Source organism: Trachypithecus francoisi, unplaced genomic scaffold (assembly GCF_009764315.1).
Source record: "Trachypithecus francoisi isolate TF-2019V2 unplaced genomic scaffold, Tfra_2.0 Lachesis_group9, whole genome shotgun sequence".
Classification (NCBI taxonomy): domain Eukaryota; kingdom Metazoa; phylum Chordata; class Mammalia; order Primates; family Cercopithecidae; genus Trachypithecus; species Trachypithecus francoisi.
Genome location: NW_022681474.1, coordinates 34400108 through 34423105, shown reverse-complemented (window position 1 = coordinate 34423105; position 22998 = coordinate 34400108). Strand labels below are relative to the sequence as shown.

At 42.8% G+C, this 22998-nt stretch overlaps 1 protein-coding gene across 1 annotated transcript in view; it reads left to right on the top strand.

Moving 5' to 3' along the window:
* Nucleotides 1–6007: 6007 nt before the first annotated feature.
* The window catches only part of PPA1 (inorganic pyrophosphatase 1), a 30574-nt gene continuing 13583 nt past the window's right edge, over nt 6008–22998 (top strand). Inside the window, exons 1-4 of the mRNA XM_033208539.1 lie at nt 6008–6174; nt 9181–9239; nt 20052–20105; nt 20938–21057. Of these exons, the coding sequence (XP_033064430.1) occupies nt 6111–6174; nt 9181–9239; nt 20052–20105; nt 20938–21057 (297 nt within the window). The 5' untranslated portion in view covers nt 6008–6110. The remainder of the gene's footprint in view (nt 6175–9180; nt 9240–20051; nt 20106–20937; nt 21058–22998) is intronic.

The window sequence follows — 22998 nt, the reverse complement described above, 5'->3', positions numbered from 1 at the left end:
CGAAAAAAAAAATACTCACACTAGAAAAATTGGTTGTATACTTCACTTCTCCTGAATGTACTCCCAGGCTAGGCTGGGTTTCCATCCTATGCACTCTGTAGGCATCTAATAAGTACTAATTTCTATACTGAGAGCAGAGACTACCCAGGACACAAAAGGCAATTCAATTGTTTTGGATGATTAAATTGTTTTGGATTGATCTTACATCCGTTAACAGTTTACACAACCATTATGAAGTACTTGGGAGGGAGGGGACCACTATACTAAATTATAAACAATGTTGCTAAAAGTGGCGATCCAGGAAGACAGAGCCAGCCATCTTAGATTATGACTTTCTTTAAGGGTAATCAAGTTGCAACAAACACCTTCACAAATAATTTCTATTATATTCTAGATATATATTACCAATATATTCTAGAGGCCCAACTATAGCCAAAAAGTAATTTTAAAACTTCCTCAGTATTCTTTAGGAAGCCTAAGGACTGTCCACATTGCATCCTTTCAAGCTTAAAAATAAAAGTGGAGGCCAGCCACGGTGGCTCACACCTATAATCCCAGCACTTTGGGAGGCCAAAGAAAGTGGATCACCAGAGGTCAGGAGTTCAAGACCAGCCTAGCCAATATAGTGAAACCCTGTTTCTACTAAAAATACAAAAATTAGCCAGGCATGGTGGCAAGTGCCTGTAATCCCAGCTACTCGGGAGGCTGAGGCAGGAGAATCACTTGAACCCGGGAAGGCAGAGGTTGCAGTGAGCCGAGATCGCACCACTGCACTCCAACCTGGTGACAGAGGGAGACTGTCTCAAAAAAAAAAAAAAAAAAAAACCTCATTTCATGAAGATGAAGGATGGCTGTCTGCCCTGAGGCAAAGGTGTGCACAAGACAGTAGTTTCTTTTTATTTTATTTTACGTATTTTTTGAGACAGAGGTTTTGCTCTTCTTGCCTAGGCTAGAGTGCAGTGGCGTGATCTTGGCTCACTGCAACCTCTGCCTCCTGGGTTCAAGCAATTCTCCTGCCTCAGCCTCCTGAGTAGCTGGGATTACAGACCTGTGCCAACATGCCCAGCTAATTTTTGTATTTTTAGTAGAGATAGGATTTCACTATGTTGGGCAGGTTAGTCTTGAACTCCTGACCTCAGGTGATCCGTCCTCCTCAGCTTCCTAAAGTGCTGGGATTACAGGCATGAACCATCACACCCAGTCTCTTGAACAAAATCAGGATTCTGCTAGAAAAGAGAAGGTAATATGGCCATTGGGTAGGGAGCTAGCAATGTTTGGTATAATACCCTCCATCTCACCCAGACTCTCTCAGTAAATGACACACCATTCAACTCAACCAGTTCTTGTAGCCAGACACCTGGGACTCATCCTCAAATCTCCACTTCTCTCCTCTTCCACACTATTCAATCAATAATTCCATTGATTCTACCTTGAACACAGCTCTGTAATCAGCCTTCTCTTCTGCCACCCAAGTTCAGGAAACCACCACCATCTTTCATCTGGGGCCCTGCATTGGACTGCATTGGTCTCCCTGCCTCTAGTCTTATTAAACCTCAATCCAAGTTCTAAGCTGCTGATAGTACCTTTTCTTAATGCAATTCTGATCATGTTATTTTCCCATTAAAAACCCTTCTTAAGTTTCCCATTGCTCTTGGGAGAAAGTTCAATCCTCATATAATGCCTTCCAAGGCTTTCTAGAGTTTGGCCCTATTTCTCTAGTCTCACCTTTTTTTTTTTTTTTTGAGATGGAGTCTTGCTTTGTCGCCAGGCTGGAGGGCAGTAGTGCGATCTCAGCTCACTGCAACCTCTGCCTTCCAGGTTCAAGAGATTCTCCTGCCTCAGCCTCTTGAGTAGCTGGGATTACAGGTGCGTGCCACCACGTCCAGCTTATTTTTGTATTTTTTAAATAGAGACAGGTTTCACCATGTTGGTCAGGCTGGTCTCAAACTCCTGACCTCATGATCTGCCGGCCTCGGCCTCCCAAAGTGTTGGGATTACAGGCGTGACCCACCGCGCCTGGCCTAGTCTCACCTAACCGTTTTCTGGCTTTGGCCTTGTCCCTTTCGCCTTACTAATCCCATCTCATTCAGATTGCAGGTTACAGGTCACTTCCTTCAAGAAGTTTTCTGTTCCCATAATGTAATGCCCTGTACTTTCTTTTTTTTTTTTTTGAGACAGAGTCTCGCTCTGCCGCCCAGGCTGGAGTGCAGTGGCCGGACCTCAGCTCACTGCAAGCTCCGCCTCCTGGGTTTAGGCCATTCTCCTGCCTCAGCCTCCCGAGTAGCTGGGACTACAGGCGGCCGCCACGTCGCCCGGCTAGTTTTTTGTATTTTTTAGTAGAGACGGGGGTTTCACCGTGTTAGCCAGGATGGTCTCTATCTCCTGACCTCGTGATCCGCCCGTCTCGGCCTCCAAAGTGCTGGGATTACAGGCTTGAGCCACCGCGCCCGGCCTTTTTTTTTTTTTTTTTTTTTTTAAGACGGAGTCTCGCTCTGTCGCCCAGGCTGGAGTGCAGTGGCCAGATCTCAGCTCACTGCAAGCTCCGCCTCCCGGGTTCACGCCATTCTTCTGCCTCAGCCTCCTGAGTAGCTGGGACTACAGGCGCCCGCCACCTCGCCCGGCTAGTTTTTTGTATTTTTTAGTAGAGACGGGATTTCACCGTGTTAGCCAGGATGGTCTCGATCTCCTGACCTCGTGATCCACCCGTCTCGGCCTCCCAAAGTGCTGGGATTACAGGCTTGAGCCACCGCGCCTGGCGCCTAATGTCCTGTACTTTCTATATCACTTTACTCACCCAAATTGATTATAATTATCTGTTGAAGTCTGTCTATCCTCTAGACTCTAAGTCTGACTATAAGGACTAGTAGGGCTACATCCCTACCCACCTATCACAGAGCATGACCACAGTAAGTGTTAAAAAAGACTTAATTATAGATTTGAAAGTTTTCATGTTATAGGACTTTTAGGTGGTAGTTGACACCAAAGATATACATGAGATAATCTAGACAGAGAGTATCTCTCTAGAGAGAGAGAGAGAGAACATGAGAAATAAGAAAGACAATGATGATTAAGATGATGAAATGAAGAAGACTGAGAGGGAGAATGAGAAATGAGTAGCAAAGAAGTAGGAACAGGCCAGGCATGGTGGCTCACGCCTGTAATCCCAGCACTTTGGGAGGCCGAGGCAGGCGGATCACGAGGTCAGGATTTCGAGACCAGTCTGGCCAACATGGTGAAACCCCATCTCTACTAAAGGTATAAAAAATTAGCCGGGCGTGGTAGCACACCCCTGTAATCCCAGCTACTTGGGAGGCTGAGGCGGGAGAATTGCTTGAACCTGGGAGGCAGAGGTTGTAGTGAGCCGAGATCGCACCATTGCACTCCAGCCTGGGTGACAGGGCAAAACTCTGTCTCAAAAAAAAAAAAAAAAAAAGAAGTAGGAAGAACATGAGAAGAGAATGCAGTCATGGCCTGGCGCCGTGGCTCACGCCTGTAATCCCAACATTCTGGGAGGCTGAGGTGGGCGAATCATTTGAGGCCAGGAGTTCGAGGCTAACCTGGCCAACATGACAAAACTCCATCTCTAATAAAAATACTACAATTAGCCAGGCATGGTGGTGCATGCCTGTGATCCCAGCTACTCAGGAGGCTGAGGTACAAGAATCACTTGAACCTGAGAGGTGCAGGTTGCAGTGAGCCGAAATCACACTACTGTACTCCAGCCTGGGTGACAGAGTGAGACTCTATTTCAAAAAAGAAAAAAAAAAAAAAAAAAAAGAGAATGTAGTTGCAAGCCAAAGAATTAGAGACACCCAATAGGGTCACCCAGAGCAAAGGGGACAGGATATGGACTGGAAAGTGCCACTAGATTTGGTCACTGAGAAAGATAATATTTGAGATGGACTCCTTCTGTGTCAAACGAATGTACTTAAGAAGGTATTCTTCACCTTTTCATTAATTCCTCTACCCATTCATCCAGCAAAGATTCAGTAAACACCTACTCTAGGCTGTGTACTGTGCTAGGCCCTAGGGAGACACAGTAGACCAAGGTCCTTTTGGGCCTATAGGCTCACTACACTTGACTGCAAAGGAAATTTACAATGCACCAGGGCTGGGTGTTTTACCAGAGCTGGTACTGACTGGCTCTCTGAATACATTCGATGAAACAAGAGCCAGTGTGCAAGTTCGGAGGTCAGTGAGACTTTGTTATCTTGCTCTGAGCTGGCAGGAGGCAAAGGGAAAGTGTATGTAGAACATTATTATTGCATCACTGCTGTCTTCTTAAGTCAGTCACAGATGAGAGTCTGGGTATTTCCAAGAAAATTGGTTCCATCTGCTCAAAGGCAGAAAAGTGATAGAGCAGTCCAATCAAAAGAGCATCCCCCTTAAAATATTCTCTGAACTTGATCCTACTTTTTTTTTCTTTTTTGAAACGGAGTCTCGCTCTGTCACCCACGCTGGAATGCACTGGCATGATCTCAGCTCACTGCAACCTCCGCCTCCTGGGATCAAGTGTTCTCCTGCCTCAGTCACCCGAGTAGTTGGGATTACAGGCGCGTGCCACCACGCCCAGCTAATTTTTGTATTTTTATTAGGGACAGGATTTCACTGTGTTGGTCAGGCTGCATTCGAACTCCTGACCTCAGGTAATCTGCCCACCTCGGCCTCCCAAAGTCCTGGGATTGAAAGCGTAAGTCACCATGCCTGGCCTTGACTCTAATTAGTGACTAAACTATTGCTCCACTATTTTTTTTTTCCTGCCCTTTTGTTCTAACTGCAGTAAAACAGTGTGGTGCAATGTTCAAAAAAATCAGTGAATCACAGCCTTCTGAAAATTAATGGGTGTCAGTGGGGTTTGGGAGTTGGATAGACACAAAGGGAGGGACACCATAGCTAACTGGAGATCTTACTAGGTTTTCATTTAATATTCATTTTTTACAATAGACATTGTTTTGAAAAGAAGAGTTTAATTGAAAATGTCCTTAAGACACATTATCTTTAATGCTCTAGAAAAACTGTTATTTAAATAAATCCTGGCCATGAAAATTTTTTAACAAATAAAACTAGGCATTCTTTGAAATGTAAATAATAATTTCCTAATTTATATTGAGGATTTTGGATATACTTTTTTTCTTTAACATGTATGCCTAGGGAGGTAGGTAAGTGATGCAAATATTTGCCCATTGCCTCTATCAGACTTTAGTTTTTGGGGTCTGGCCTGACATGATGAAATATAAACAGGAAAACAAGCTCAAAGGAGCCAACTCTAGCTCACGCCTGGACTTTCCCAATGCTTCCATCTGAAGCCCCTGGTGACCCAGGTGGGTTAAGTAAGGTGGTGAGGGGGCGGGTAGGGGAAAGGGGGTAGTAAATCTTCCCCCACTGGGGAGGGTGACAGTAACAACTTCCAAAGTGTTTACAAAGACCCAGGCTCTGCTCCAAGCATTTGACGTGTATTAACTCGGGTAATCATCCCAGTAACTCATGAAATAGTTACTATTACTATCTTCGCTTCCCAGATAAGCAACGGAGTCAGAGAGATTATAGAAAGTGGAGGAGCGAGTACCTTACTGGTAGCCACTAGGGGCGTCAGTAATATGGCTCAACTTTGTTAAGACGGATCAGAAAAATGCTCACCTTTAAGACCGCAAGCAGGGCCTGTCTGGGGAAGCAGATGACTTATCAACGCCTTTTGAGATAAGGAATAGGTCTACGGGGAGGAGTGTGTGAGAATCAAAGGTGAGTTCCCTGTGTGCGTGGTCGGCGGTCAACTCCTAGCTAGTCCTGCGCATTTGCCCTCCCGGGTCAGAGCCCAACGCCGAAGGAATAGAGCCAGCGCCGGCGGCAGCCAAGTGGCTCAGGCTCTGATCCCCGGCGGCAGTCCCAGACTCTGGGCCCGAGGGGCGGGGCGCGGGAGTGCGGAGTGCGCCTGCGCACGGGGTTGGCCCGGCGGGGGTGGGAACGCCAGCGGAGCCGCGTTAAAGGCGCTCCCCGCCCCGCCCGCCGGTCTAGTACTCGTAGTGCGCAGGCGCCGGGCTCTCTGCTTGTCTGTCGGCGCCGCGTGCGGGCTGGTGGCTCTGTGGCAGCGGCGGCGGCTGGACTCCGGCACCATGAGCGGCTTTAGCACCGAGGAGCGCGCCGCTCCCTTCTCCCTGGAGTACCGAGTGTTCCTCAGTGAGTGTCTGCGGCCCCCGGCCCCTCCGCGCCCGTCCGCCCATTCATTCCCGGGCCTCGCCTCCCCGGGAGGGTGCGGCCCGCGTTCGGCCCCAAGTCTCTGACGCGTTGTGGGGCCTGGCCGGCCCTCACATTACACACTTGCCGCCGCCCGTCGGGGCGGCGGGGGTCGCCTCCGGCCATCTCTCCCCGCTGAACGGCGATGGTCCCTTTGTCACGCTCCGGGGTACCCGAACCTGGGCCCAGCTAGTTTTGCCTGTGTCCGGCTCGGACAGGGTCTGATGGGAAAAGGAAATCACAGACCCACCCTGGAAAGGTGCCTGGAGGTAGCATAATCCCCGTAAGAGGATTGCTCAGTTTGGAGGAACGGCGATTCCGAGGGGGGTTCAGTGACTTCCTAAAGACCTTAATTCCGCCGCCGTAGCTCAGATTATGGGCGCTGAGCGGAGCCAAGTCCACCCCCTCGTTTTACAGAAGGGGAAACTGAGGCCCGATCGGGAGCCTCTGTGAAGGCGCTGGACCGGTCCTCCGGGGTCCCGGTAGCGCTCCTGCCTCTCCGCCGCCTGTGTTTCCTCAGCGCCGATGCTGGGAATCCTTATGAAACAGAAAGCTATTCCTCTCAAATCAAACACATGACGTTAATCTGGAAGAATGACTGAGAAAGTGCCAAGTTTTTACCTTTGCAAGATTCGGCGTCTAGGGGGTACCTACCCCGAGTCCTGCACCTAGGGCTGCACGGGGAAACCGGGAGGCTGCAGGCTGGCGCCCTCCACGCTCCTTAGGGCACCACCTTTTTTTTGGCCTTGTAGGTGGAGGAAAGCTACTTGGGGTTTTTCTTTATCCTCTTACTCCCCCCACCCCCAGCTACTAGGATTAGATTATGGGCGATAACGGAGGCGTTCGTAAATGTGTCACCACAAGCGCTTCTATTTTAACCTCTTTTTTTTTTTTTTTTTTTTTTTTTTTGTTGAGACGGAGTCTCGCTCTGTCGCCCAGGCTGGAGTGCAGTGGCCGGATCTCAGCTCACTGCAAGCTCCGCCTCCCGGGTTTACGCCATTCTCTCGCCTCAGCCTCCCGATAGCTGGGACTACAGGCGCCCGCCATCTCGCCCGGCTAATTTTTTGTATTTTTTTAGTAGAGACGGGGTTTCACCGTGTTAGCCAGGATGGTCTCGATCTCCTGACCTCGTGATCCGCCCGTCTCGGCCTCCCAAAGTGCTGGGATTACAGGCTTGAGCCACCGCGCCCGGCCTCTATTTTAACCTCTTTACAGTTTTATTTGGAAGGAAATGGCCAGGTGCCTCGAACTCTGAGTTGGTGTATGAAGGACGGGGAAGCAGGGAGTAGAGGGGACGAATGGGAATAGGCATTGAAGGAACAAAGCTCCTAGCAAAAAGTAGCCTGGTGCGGGAGGAAAAGGAAAGTGAACCGTAAAGCAAACATCTAGCCAAAGGTTAACTATCAGATAAAATCCAGGAAGCGTGAGAACTACCCCCCCCCATTTTATTTAATTTTGCAATTAAGCAACAAGGGCAGTGCAGTAACTTTTTTTTTTTTTTTTTTGTTGAGACGGAGTCTCGCTCTGTCACCCAGGCTGCAGTGGCCCGATCTCAGCTCACTGCAAGCTCCGCCTCCCGGGTTTACGCCATTCTCCTGCCTCAGCCTCCCGAGTAGCTGGGACTACAGGCGCCCGCCACCTCGCCCGGCTAGTTTTTTTTTTTAGTAGAGACGGGGTTTCACCGTGTTAGCCAGGATGGTCTCGATCTCCTGACCTCGTGATCCGCCCGTCTCGGCCTCCCAAAGTGCTGGGATTACAGGCTTGAGCCACCGCGCCCGGCCAGTAACTTTTGACTAATAATTCATGGAACTGTTTTTCTGGAAATAGTGTTGGCTCCAGAATTTCTCTGTAGGAAGGGCTTACAGAGGTGACTGGTTAGGGGTGGATCTTCAAGCTATATATGCAGAACAAACACACTGCTTTTACTTAGGTTATTTGCAATTAATATTTTCTCTATATATAATATATATTTTATATATATCTTCCGTTATGGGAGACCAAAGCTACTTCTAGAATTTGGCACTAGCTGAAGTAACTGTTTTTGTCAAGTGGAACTCTTTGGAACTTAAGAAATACTAATAATTAGAACTCACTATATAGTTATCAAATTTTAAGTGCTTTATCCTTCCTTAATAGAAATAAACTTTTTTTTAGCTTTATAATACTACATTTGTCAATTTCTTTAAAACTGATAGAGGACTGGACAGACTGCAAAGTCACAATTGACCCTAAGGGGACTTTTATGTTTTATTGTTTGTGTTTTGAAACAGAGTCTCTATCTGTTGCCCAGACTGGAGTGCAGTGGCGTGATCTCGGCTCACTGCAACTTCAGCTTCCCGGGTTCAGGTGATTCTCCTGCCTCAGCCTCCCGAGTAGCTGGGATTACAGGCACTTGCCACCACGCCCGGCTAATTTTTGTATTTTTGGTAGAGACGGGGTTTCACCATATTGGTCAGGCTGGTCTTGAACTCCTGACCTCATGATCCGCCCGCCTCGGCCTCCCAAAGTGCTGGGATTACAGGCGTAAGCCACTGCGCTCAGCTTAGTGTGAGAATAATATATTGGTTTAAAAATGTGTACTGGTCGGGTGCAGTGGCTCACCCCTGTAATTCCAGCCCTTTGGGAGGCCGAGGTGGGCAGACTGTTTTGAGCTCAGGAGTTGGAGATCAGCCTGGGGAACATGGCGACACGACCTCCCTACAAAAGATACAAAAATTATGCAGGTGTAGTGGCTCATGCCTGTAGTTCCAGCTACTCAGGAGGCTGAGGCTGGAGGATCACTTGAGCCTTCAAGAGGGAAGCAGAGGTGGCAGTGAGCCAAGATCACACCATTGTACACCATCCTGAGTGACAGAGTAAGAGACCCTGTCTCAGGAAAAAAAAAGTGTACTATGTGCATTTAGCAATACAATTAATTACAGTAATAACTTTTTCTAATTTATTTTGCAGAAAATGAGAAAGGACAATATGTATCTCCATTTCATGATATTCCAATTTATGCAGATAAGGTAAGGCATCTTTGTCTTTTGGACACAGTCTACTCAGAGCAGCTAGTTCTACACATGAATTTTCTTATATGTCTCTTAACAAGTGCTTAAAATGCCTGGCTGTGCTGTGAGTTAAAGGTCGTTTGATTAGGCTGGGCGTGGTGGCTCATGCCTATAATCCCAGCACTTTGGGAGGCTTAGGCGGGTGGAGGCCAGAAATTCAAGAACAGCCTGTCAACATGGTGAAATCCTGTCTCTACAAAAAATACAAAAACTAGCCAGGCGTGGTGGCATGTATCTGTAGTCTCAGCTACTTGGAAGGCTGAGTTGAGAGGATCGTTTGTGCCTGCGAGGCAGAGGTTGCAGTGAGCCGAGATGCCACCACTGTACTCCAGCTGGGTGACAGAGTGAGACCCTGTCTCAAAAAAAAGACCATTGACTAAATAAGAAGTTAGTCTTAAAACTAGATTATTTAGTTAAAGAAGCAAATATAACTTGGGGAACGAGAGGAGGCATAAAAGCAAAAGTGTTTAAATCTGTCTTGGTAAAAAAAAAAAAAAGAAAAGAAAAATTTACATTAGTCCTTTTTGTATGTGTATTTGGAACTAAAGTTGCAATACTTCATTACTGGTTCTAAAATAAACCAGGTAGCCAGCACAGAATTTTGACTGTGGGAATTTTATGAAATAGTAAAAATAAACTAGATTATTCAATGCGTATAGGAAAATTTAGTCATGGGCTAGTACAGTTAAGATTTGCACAGTTAAGATAGAGTTAATAAAGGTAGGCACACAGACTTCTAAAAGGAAATAGCTGTTTCTGTATATACCTGTGAGAAGAAACCTAACCATAGCACAGATTGGTAGGTTTACCACAAATTGGTAAAAATCTTTACTTTTCTAGGGGGAAAAAGTCTACATCTGTATGCACCAGAATAGCTGAGTGTGGGGCGATTGTAATCCCACTTAGGAGGCTGTGCTGGGAGGATCACTTGAGCCCAGGAGTTTGAGACCAGACTGGGCAACATAGCAAGACCCTGTCTCAGGAAAATAAATAACAATAACAATATATATCAAAATATTTATGATTCGTGGGACTGCCAGTGACTCTTGGTTTTATTTTCATTTTTGTCTTCTTATATTGTCTAATCTTTTTACAAAGAACATGTGTTATAAGTACAACTTTAAACAGTCATTTTAAAAAAACCCATCTCTTAGCCTCCTTTCCAATGGAAGTAGTTTGTACTGTATTTAGCAACTTGACACAAGGACAAATATCTTTTTCTTTTTCTACCTTTCAATTTTTTTTCCTTCAGTAAGGAAGTTTGATTCACATTGAGTACAAAGGTTTTTGAGTTCTAAGAATTACATAGGTTATTGACTTTCCTTAGCTAGATGTCAATACACAACACACGTGAACATCACTTTGCAATGCACGCCTAGAATAATAGTAATTTTGTTCTTGTGTGTGCTGTCTTACTGTTTTTCTGGGCGTGACTATTAGACAGAAATAGACAAATTCATTGCACTTCTACCAGGAAGTTTGCTGCAGTTCTGTACTGCCAGAAATTCCAAATTTTGCATTGCTTCCGAGGAGCCTTCCTGGGTAAGACTCCAATTGGAGGCAATGGAGCAAACAGCCCCAGGCCAATTATGTGCCACAAATACAGGAGGGACCTCTAATTGGCATGTGCTTTTCCTGTGGGAGTATCAGCATTGTATTTATTCAGAAACTTGAATTTGTTACATCTGATTTCCTGGGAGTTGATATAAACTGCAGAATCCTTCCCTCTTGAATTGGCCCCATTGGGTTGGCTTGAATTATCTGCTTGTTGTATTACAGTATGTATACCATACTGTAGCATCTCAGACCATTTTGAGCAATGAAGAGGTATAAAATGATGACCCTAAGTTTATTGATAATACCCTGGCATACAGGTGTGCTACAAGAAGAAAACATTTTCTTGACATAGAGCTGTTTTCCCAGTGTTCATAAATGATTGTATTCCTACCAAGGACCAGAATGATCATAGATGTTTTGGTACCTACTCTTATTGCTGCTTCAAGTTACTCCAAAATAGGAAACAAGCTACATTTTGGTGTCCTGTTAAATGTGTTCACTTAGATTACTCAGGGACACTGAAGTCTTATAAGGGACTGGTTGTGTCTATAAAGTGGATTACTCAAATGAAGACTCTGCCCTTGGCCTGCCCTGTCCCAGCTCAAAAGCACAAGCTCTTATGACTCTGGATTTTACCAGTGGTCTAGACCTCAGTGGACCTTGGGCAGAAGCCTTCCTGTCTGACAGGCTGGAAAGAATTCTTTTTTGTTTTTAAGGAAGTTACTTGTTTGAAACACAAATAAAGGTGTGGTAGACATCATTTTGGATTATAGCCTTTTAAAAAAATCTGATTAACTTGACTCGTTAGAGTGTGATTTTCTTTCTTTTTTATAAAAGAATCCATTGTGATTAATTTTACGTGAATACATTCTCATGGGCTTGGCCTTGGACTTTATTCCTAATGTGGTCAGTCGTCTGAGGGATGATAATGAGGGAATGTCATGATCAAGTGAGCATGTACCTTTAACACGGCTTAGTCAGCTCCACTAAGGAAAAATGTCCAAGGACTCATATCCATATCAGACCTTTTTTTTTTTTTTTTTTTTGAGACAGGGTCTCACTTTGTCACCCAGGTTGGAGTGCAGTGGCATGATCATGGCTTCCTGCAGCTTATACCTCCCAGGCACAAGTGATCCTCCTGCCCCAGCCTCCTGAATAGCTGGGACCACAGGCACATACCACCACGCCCAGCTAATTTTTCTATTTTTTTTGTAGAGATGGGGTTTCCCTATGTTGCCCAGGCTGGTCTCAAATTCCTGGGTTCAAGCGATCTGCCCACCTCAGGCTCCAAAAGTGCTGGGGTTGCAGGCGTGAGCCACTGTGCCCAGCCCATATCTGGACCTTTTAATGTGACTATTCAGTTTGGCATATGCCGTTAGGTAATCAGTCCAGTCAGTTCTGGAAAATCTTTTGACTCGGGTACCCTGCTTTGATGATTTCCAAATCCAGTGGGTAGAGAAGGTAAAGGCAAGGGCTCACTGGATATTTTTAAATTGCAGGGATATCCTTTGCTCTGGATCAATTTTAGGATCAAATATAAAGGCACCTATAGCTCAGAGTATCTTCTAACATAAAACTTCTGAGATACCAGAAATTTTCCAAAACATGGTATAAACAGTATGAAACACTGGGTAGATAAAAGCTTTCTGTAAATCTTAAAGTGCTCAAATATCATGACCTGCTTTTTTAGTTTTGGAAATCAGATATTTTTCTATTCCGTATCTTAAACTTTCATGTTAAATTCTAATTCTGACAATGTAGGGTTCTATTTTTTTCAGGTGATTGTTGGGAGCATATAGAAGCATATATAAATATGGAATATGTGTTTCTTTTTTTCCCTTCTGAAAGAAAGTCAAGCCTCTAATCAAACAGATTGATGCTTCAGAAACTTAAAAGAATATTATCTACAATTTGGCATAAATGCATTTTTTTGGGAACGTTTCCATGGTCAAAATTGTTAGTCATTGCAAAACAGAAAAGTTTGACAACTGGAAATGCAGACCCTTGTGCTTGATTTTATAAAGACATTAATATAACAGATTATGCTTAGAATATCTGTTTTCAAAATGTAGTCATCATAAAGCTTATCTGAAAAGAAAAAATAGCAAAAATAGCAGCTTTTTCTTCCTTTTTTTTTTTTTTTTTTTTTAAGACAGGGTCTCACTCTGTCACCCAGGCTGGAATGCAGTGGCGTGATCTTGGCTCACGGCAGCCTCCACCTCCTGGGCTTCAGCAATCCTCCCACCTCAACCTCCTGAGTAGCTGGGACTACAGGTGCGCACCACTGTACCTGGCTAATTTTTTTGTATTGGTAGAGACAGACTTTGGCTGGTCCCGAACTCCTGAACTCAAACAATCCACCCACCTCAGCTCTCAAAGTGGTGGGCTTACAGGCATGAGCTACCACACCCAGCCAGCAGCTTATTCTTAATTATGACATGACAAATTAAGTTATTGCTCTACATTGGTACATATGGTAGTGTGTAGTAGCAAATACAGGCATTTGTTTGAGCTGCAATGAGTAGAAGATCTATGTAACTGGAAAACAAATGAGTATTTCTAAAAGTTTTGTGTGTATGTGTTTTAATCTCTTTAATAAGTTAATGATCTCCCTTGGAATCTTAACACAATTTGTTGAACAAATGTTTTTTGGGTTGGTGTAAGTCATGTCTTTCTTTACTAAGTCACAATTCTAAGTGAATAAGGGGCACAACAGCGTGAACTTCGGTCATCATATTTCTTTCTGATAGCTTCTCAAATAGACTTCTGTCACTGTTGATGAAATATTTCAGGTATCCATATACTTTTAACAAATTAGAGTATATCCTTCTAGAATCATATTACCAACGTAGCCAGAACAGAGTTAAGAGCCATTGTCATTTGGTGAGCAGTGAATAAGGTAACGTATTGTTGGAAATGATGAAATCTGGTATACCTTTTCGAAAGCATCTTTATGGAGATGGAACATTTTCTTTTAATTACATAGCTCTTCTGATAGGGAATTTATACTCCAAAACTAGTCCAGAAGTTAAAAAAAAAAAAAGGTAAAGCTTGGTTTGGATTAGCTTCTTGCTGTATGTTTATTCTCCAGATAAATTTAGAAGAAAATTCTCTCCACCTCTGTTTTTTCTCCAAATTTTATTGCAAAACAATAAAGATTTAAAAATGGGGGTGGGCTAGGTGCCATGGCTCATGCCCATAATTCTAGCACTCTGGGGGACCTAGGTGGATGAATTGCTTGAGCCCAGGAGTTCAAGACCAGCCTCAGCAACATGGTGAAACCCTGTTTTTACCAAAAAAAAGAGAAAAAAAAAATTTAGCTGGGTGTGGTGGCAGCTACCTGTGGTCCAGGAGGGCTGAGGTAGGAGGATCACTTGAGCCCTGGAAACGCAGGTTGCAGAGAGCTGAGATCGTGCCACTGCACTTCAGCCTGGGTGACAGGTAAGACTCTGTCTCAAAATAAATAAATAAATAAGAGTGGTGGTACCAGGGGGTGATTTTTGTGTTTCTTTCTAAGCCTGGTATTTACTAGATTTCTGAAGTTATCTAGAGAAACACACAATGAGTCAACTTGAAAATGCTAATGTCAGCCACTTGGTGTAATTCTGTAGTATAGTTCATCGAATTTACCAAATCCAGGATTAGAAATAAGTCTCAATGCCGGGCGCGGTGGCTCATGCCTGTAATCCCAACAGTTTGGGAGGCCGAGGTGGGTGGATCACCTGAGGTCGGGAGTTTGAGACCAGCTTGACCAACATGGAGAAACCCCATCTCTACCAAAAATATACAAATTAGCTGGGTGTGGTGGTGCATGCCTGTAATCCTAGCTACTCGGGAGGCTGAGGCAGGAGAATCGCTTGAACCCAGGAGACTGAGGTTGTGGTGAGCCAAGATTGCATCATTGCATTCCAGCCTGGGCAACAAGAGCGAAACTCTGTCTCAAAAAATAAAATAAAATAAATAAATAAGAAATAAGTCTCAATAAGGACACACTGAACTTAACTGCTAAGATTTAAAGATGAGATGTAATTAAATTAAGAGCATGTTCCCTATATATGTACTTAACTGCATTAGTAATAACAGCCTACCAAATGGCCATAGCCTGTTCATTAGTAAATGACTTGTCAGACTACTGACTTGGTCCACAAGACTCTAACCAGTTTGGAGATGAGACTGGCCCTCACCGTATTACTGTAATTAATATTCCTGTTTAATTAGTGAAGTTATAAGCCTAACCAAGATATAGGAGATATTTCTTCTATTCCTGAAACATTTTTATTTTAAATCTTTTTGATTAATGGAGTGATACAATGTAGACTTGTTGAGTTGCCAATTTCCTTAGAATCTGGACATCTTTAACATTTTGTTGTAACATCTTGACTACTTGATAAAATGATTATAAATCTGGGAAGTGAAATAGACTTTTTTTTTTTTGTAGAGACAGAGTCTATGTTGCTCAGGCTGGTCTTGAACTCCTGGCCTCAAGTGATCCTCCTGCCTCAACCTCCCAAAGTTCTGGGTTTACAGGCACAAGCCACCATACCTGGCCTGAAATAGACAGTTATATTTCTGACTTTGGGAAGTCAGAGCTAAACTTATAGTTTGCCTTTTCCCATATCCCCCACTGGTTTATCAGCAAGGTAATTATTGGGTTTACCAAAATCATCCCTTTAGGGAGACTTAACTTCCTTCTTTTCTGAAGCCGTTAACAGAGAGCTGAGAGCTCTGATGCCAGACCAATGACTGAGACTCCAAAGCATGGTAGGATTGGAGGATGGAATTCTGGGAAGTCCTAACAATGGGGGTAACAAGATAGTAAACCCAAGATCCAGCTAAGTAACAGTTGAAACCAGTTGGGATTAAAGAAGAAGGAATGAATTTGTAACTGAGTAGTACTAAATTTCTTAAAATCGCTATTTTTAAAGTGCATGAATATTGGAATCATTAAAACGCATAAAAACAGTAATAGTTTTTATAGCAACGGAGTTGCTATAAAATTCATTGAACTTCTCATATCAGTTGCCCTGAAAAATCCTAAATATCACTGTTGTTCACCTAGTGGCAACTCTGAATTATTAGCCAGGATGTCTACAAGAAAGTTGTTCTTTAGTAGTAATTCCTGCTGAAGTATGTGGGACACCCCCTCCTTATAAGTACAGAGCTGGGCAGGATGGCTTGCGCCTGTAATTCCAGCTACTAGGGAGGCATAGACGGGAAGATCGCTTGAGGCTAGGAATTAGAGACCAGCCCGCTCAACATATCCTGACTTCATCTCCAAAAACATAATTAAAAAACAATTAGCCAGGTGTGGTGGTGCACACCTGTAGGCCCAGCTACTCAGGAGGCTGAGGCAGGAGGATTGCTTGAGACCACGAGTTGGAGGCTGTAGTGAGCTATGATTGCATCACTGTACTCCAGTCTCGGTGACAGAGTGAGACCTCGTCTCTCTCTCTCTTTAAAAAAAATTTTTTTTAAGAGACGGATCTTGCTATGTTGGTCAGGTTGGTCTTGAACTCTTGGCCTCAAGCAGTCCTCCTGCCTCTGCCTCCCAAAGTGCTAGGATTATAGGCATGAGTTGCCACACCTGGCTGAGACAAGTATTACTACAGCATCTACATGAATTTGAAAGTGTGCTAAACATTGATTTTTACAGATGAGTCACTCACCCCAAGCTGTAGCATGAGGCCTACAAGCTGGAGTACCTGATTTAGCAGGCGAGAATTCTACCCCTGAACCACCACCAATGCTACCAGCAGTTGATTTGGAAATTCAACTCTTTCGGAGTTAAAATAACTTTTTATTTTGTTCATTGCTAGTCTTCAGAGCCTGGAAAAGTACCTGGCACATCCTGGTGGTCCACAAAAAATATTTGTTGAAAAAAAATCAGTGAATTGACTTTGGCTTTTGCAGGTACTCCCTGCTGTTTTTGCCCAGCTAATTTCTTCTTCTTTTTTTTTTTTTCCTTTTGAGATGGAGTCTTGCTCTGTTGCCCAGGCTGGATTGCAGTGGTGTGATCTCGGTTCACTGCAACCTCTGCCTCCCAGGTTCACGCCGTTCTCCTGCCTCAGCCTCCCGAGTAGCTGGGACTACAGGCACCCGTCACTACGTCTGGCTAATTTTTTTGCATTTTTAGTGGAGATGGGTTTTCACCGTGTTAGCCAGGATGGTCTCGATCTCCTGAACACGTGATCCGCCCACCTTGGCCTCCCAAAGTGCTGGGATTATAGGTGTGAGCCACCACACCCGGCCTCACCCAGCTATATTTCTAGAAAGCACCAGACCTTCAGGCTTTTGTTCGCCATAGAATTCTCTCACCATTTTCTGAAGGATGTTTTCTTCCTTGTTATTTTTTTCTTCCCATTAATTATGTAGATTTATGTTATTAGGTAATACTGTTTTGAGAGTCTATACATATTTGTCATTTAATACTATTAAAGTGTTCAATATAGTTTCTAAACTTTGAATTAGTTATTTCAGCTCTATTTGCTATATCTTTCTTGAAGCAATTTATTCATTCGGTGGCTTTTTTTTTTTTTTTTTTGAGACGGAGTTTCGCTCTTGTTGCCCAAGGTGGAGTACAATGGGGCGATCTCGGCTCACTGCAACCTCCACCTCCCAGGTTCAAGCAATTCTTCTGCCTCAGCCTTCCCGAGTAACTGGGATTACAGGAATGCCTCATTATGACCGGCTAATTTTTATATATTTAGTAGAGACAGGGTTTCTTCATGTTGGTCAGGCTGGTCTTGTACTCCCTACCTCAGGTGATCCACTCGCCTGGGCCTTCCAAAGTGCTGGGGTTACAGGCGTGAGCCACCGCGCCTGGCCTGGTGGCGTTTTAACAAAATTAACAGCTAATCTTGGCGAGCGCTTCAGTTGATCTTTCATGTCATAACAGCTCCATCTTGTGAATCTTTAGGGTACTGCTACTGAAAACCGAAAGCCCTGACTTGTTCTTTTCACAGACCTACACATCTCATTTTTACGCCTGAGAAGTGGACAAAACTCTTGAAAACTTAGTGGGCAAGGTGAAATGTAGTCAAAGATTGGTTCTGAGGTTTTCTACCCAGGATGAACAGTCAGGGTTACATTTTCTAAACCATCTAGTTATTTTAGAGGGATACAGGGATAGAGCAGTTTCTTCAGTCCTAGATTTAAGTAATATCTCCATTCTTTTGGTTTTTATGTTGTACTGGGTAGGTGAGGTGTCAGGAGGCTTGATGCAGAAACCCATGGATGCTTTAGTCTTCCATGGTTTCAGCAGGAACTTAAGATGACAGAAATTTTACACTTTTGAACTGAAATCAGTGTAGTTTTTCTGCTTGGTAGCAGCATGGTAATTATTGACTTGAAACCTTTGATTTATTCCCTTGTGGCTTATCAGTTCCCGTGTTTTGATGGAAAGTAGCAAAGAAGTAATTCTAAAGAGTGGTGTAACCAAGGGATTTTCATTTTAAGTTAAGTTCTTAAAATGTACTTTACCAGTCTGGGTAACATGGCAAAATTCCATCTCTACCAAAAAAATTTAAAAAAAAAAAAAAAATTATATATATATATGATATATATTTTATATATATCATATATATAATATATATGATATATATATCTATCTATCTTTTATCTATCTATCTTGGCTGGATGTGGTGGCGTGCACCTGTAGCTCCAGCTACTCAGGAGGCTGAGATGGGAAGATTGCTTGAGCCAGGGTGGTTGAGGCTTCAGTGAGTCAAGCTCATGCCACTGCACTCCAGCCTGGGTGGCAGAGTGAGACCCTGTCTCAAAAAAAAAAAAAAGAACATTTTATAAGCATAACTGCAGGCCAGGTGCGGTGGCTCACACCTATAATCCCAGCACTTTGGGAAGCCAAGGCTGGTGGATCACCTGAGGTCAGGAGTTTGAGACCAGGCTGCCAACATGGTGAAATTCCATCTCTACTAAAAATACAAAAATTAGCCAGGTATAGTGGCACGCCCCTGTGTAATCCCAGCTACTTGGGAGGCTGAGACAGGAGAATCACTTGAACCCAGGAGGTGGAGGTTGCAGTGAGCCAAGATTATGCCACTGCGCTCTAGCCTGGGTGACAGAAAACAGTTATTACAGATTTAGCTTCATCTGTGCCCTTTGTAGAGGCTGAAAACTGAAAAACTGCAGTTAAAGTTCTATTCCTTGAAAAAAAATAGTATTCTGAATAATTAAAGCTCAAGTTTAAAGAACCTATGCCATATTTAACTCCAGTGTGCAAAATGGGTTAGCAAAGTATGGTTTGTTTTTCATTATGTTTTTAAACTGCACATCTGGGAATTTACTCCCTGAATATATCCATTTTATAGTAGTCAATTTAAGGCTATAAGCCAATTACAATAGAACCATCATTGATTAAAATATTTTTAGAGCATGTTCTCTTATCTTCAAAGTCAAAGTCCTTTTGAAGGGGGCTTTATTTCTAAAAACAGCCAAATTGGGAGAATAATATGGATAATGAAGCTGATGAGTTTTGTTTGATGCTAAAACTAAAGTATGACCAAGTAATTAGGCTGACAGGGGTTCGCCTTATAAACTAAAGGATGATCAAGTAATTAGGCTGACTTGGGGTTTGTCTTATAAACCATCTCTGAAATGGAAGCTCTGAAAACATTTTGAGTGATTGCAGTGTCTCTGAAGGAAGTAACACTGGCCTTTGGAGAGGGTTTTGAAGATGGTCTTCAGAGATACAGGTTCTGTTATGTTTATTTAAGAACTGTTTCCTTCCTAGGAACATTCTTTCCACTGTCAATTTGTATTCTGAAACACTTAAAGCATACAGAAAAGTTAAAAGATTTATATAGTTAAGTTGGCTGGGCGAGATGGCTCACACCTGTGATCCCAGCACTTTGGGAGGTAGAGGCAGGAGGATCACTTGAGGCCAGGAGTTTGAGACCAGCCTGGGCAACATAGTAAGAGCTTGTCTCTACAAAAAATTTAGAAGTAAATAAAAATTAAGAAGAACTATACAGTAAGCAATCATATACTGAACACCTTGATTCTATAATGAATATTTTCCTTTAATTGCATTATTTCTTCATCTATCATTCTCTTTTTTTTGATGCATTTTGTTGAAAATCCAATTGACTTCAAAGATCTGATACAATGAACAGTTTGACTTTGGAAGAAATAATGCATGCTCCCTCAAAGAACAAATTGGCTCCTGTGACCATCTCACTTTCTCTGTTTTTTCAGGATGTGTTCCACATGGTAGTTGAAGTGCCACGCTGGTCTAATGCAAAAATGGAGGTAATATTTCACTTTACATTTGAGTCAGACTTAGGATATTGGTTTTGATCTAGTCACACTGACTTGATCAAGGGTGAACTATCTAAACTCCAAGGTTTTTCTCCGTCTGGTCCTAGTCTGTTTTCTAGTTGTATCTCCCATTGCCAGCAGTCTTCCCTTTGGGCTCCAGCTAAACTCAACTGTTTACAAATATGTCCCAAACTTTTCTTCCCAATATCTTTGCTTCCAATGTTCCCAAAACCTAGAATTACTTTTTCTCCTCTTACTCTCTGTAAGCCCATCACTGACCCCTCCTTAGTCACCCCAGCCACAGATACTCTCATTGGAATTTCAGTTGCATAGTGTTAGTTTCTTTCTGACGATACCTACCATCATTGCCTTTTGTTATGGATATTTATAACATATTTTATACCACATACTCTTTTACAGTAATCACATTTTTTGTGTGTAATAAATACCCGAGTATTTGAATAATTTTAAATTCTGTAAAGGAAAATAAAATTGGATAGTGTTTATTTTGCCCTTTTAATAAAAATTATGATATTTTTATTACTCCAACATTAGAATTTATTCCAGGTAATTTTAGTCTTTGCTTTCTAGAATTAGTAAATGTTCTTTTTCCCTTCTTGATAGTTCCTTTATACCTCACATAACCTTTCCACTTAGTGGCTGATTATGGAAGCACCTTAGTTCAATTATAAAATTGTTAGGGATGAAATATATCATTAAAGTGGAATTAGGGAACATAGATACCATAATTCATTTCCTCAGATCCATATTTGAATAGTATTTCACATCCAAATATGCAACGATTTGAAATTTTTTATTTCAGATTGCTACAAAGGACCCTTTAAACCCCATTAAACAAGATGTGAAAAAAGGAAAACTTCGCTATGTTGCGAATTTGTTCCCGTACAAAGGATATATCTGGAACTATGGTGCCATCCCTCAGGTATGTCTTCATGCAACTGCTGACAATGTACTTTTTAACTTACTAAATATTAACTTACTGCTATTAGTAAAAAAGATTTGAATACCTGTGGAGAGTTTTGTCTATGGTAGATTTTAAAAACATAAGAAGAGATAATTAACTCATTTGAATGCTTCCTTAAATAACTTATTTTCAAGATAAACTGAAAGGTATATATTTACAATGTTTAAATTGAGATTTGAACGTTTATTCTTTTCTGAAATATTTTTTTCTTTTTTGGACTGGTTGTAAGCTATATAAATTCTCTACAGACTGAGTTGCAAGTCTATTCAGTCAAGAAAGAGGGTATGGTAGTAGTCAAAAGCACTGATTTTTGGCACCAGACAGACCAGAGTTCAAATCCCAAGATGGCCACTTCCTAGCTTACCTAACTTGCCTCCCTTTCTTTCTCCTTGAGACGTTAATATCGCCTCCCTGAGCTATTCGCAGTATGTAGGTGGTATGATTATTTCAAAAAATAAAGCACTTAACACCTGCACACACAAGCTGTCATAACTGCTGACTTTTATGTTTAGAGTCTTGATTCCTTCTTCTTCAGGTCAGGCTCTTTGTGGTAAAGTAATGAGGGGATCCTGTTTTCTTAAATAGTCAACCCTTTGAGAAGAGTTGTTTACCAATTTATTCCTGGCACAATGTATGTAGCAGGTTCTTATTTAATATTTGAGTGAAGAATCACTAGGATCTTGTCTATAATGAGTAAATGACATCTATTTAATTCTGGTTCGGCTAGGCCAGTGCTGTGGCACTTAAAATTTAATGCTGAGACACTAAATAAACATTCAGTTTAATTTGTTGATAAATGGTTTGTTTTTATTAACAATGAAGTCTGTTAAATGGAACCTACTATGAAACAACCTATAAGAAAGTAGAACATAGGTCTGACCCATCTGGCTTGTTAGGTAAGCACAAAGTCATTTGTCTTAATTACAGTGTTTCACCTTATACTTTAATTGATTTTTGTTGTTGTTGTTATTTTTGAGACGGACTCTCGCACTGTTGCCCGGGCTGGAGTGCGGTGGTGCAATCTTGGCTCACTGCAACCTCTGCCTCCTGGTTTCAAGTGATTCTCTTGCCCTAGCTTCCTGAGTAGCTGGGATTACAGGCGCCTGCCACCACGCCCAGCTAATTTTTTTGTATTTTTATTAGAGATAGGGTTTCACTGTATTGGCCAGACTGGTCTCAAACTCCTGACTTTGTCATCCGCCTGCCTCGGCCTCCCAAAGTGCTGGGATTACAGGCATGAGCCACCACACCCAGCCTCAATTGATTTATTAATAGTATTCAGCCTTGATATATCATCCTTGTAGGAGAACATTGCTGAAATACTTACTATTCTGTGGGTTGGATTTTGCTTTCTTAATGTTGGATTTGTTAGATGTGGTCTTCCTTTATCCCCCTTCTCATTTATCTTTTTACCTTTACTCCAGCTGAGTAGCCAAAAAATCCAAGTAATGTGTTCCAGTTGGAAGAAAAAAGAACCAATAGCAACAGCTACATTTTAAACCTAACACCCTGGCTAGCACAGGCTATCAGTTCTTTTGTGAGATGTTCTGCAAGGACTCTGGCTTACAATTTAGGAAGGAAAGAAAACCAGTCATGTAAAGCTCCAGAAAATCCTGATTAAACTTTTCAGTCTTGACTCGTGGTCAGTGATGATACTTTTAACATCAGAACATAACCTTTTGGCTGGGTGTGCTGGCTGCTCATGCCTGTAATCCCAGCACTTTGGGAGGCCAAGGTGGGAGGATCACCTGAGGTCAGGAGTTTGAGACCAGTCTGGCCAACATGGTGAAGCTCCATCTCTACTAAAAATACAAAAATTAGCCAGCTGTGGTGGCGTATGCCTGTAATCTCAGCGACTCAGGAGGCTGAGACAGGAGAATTGCTTGAACATGGGAGGCA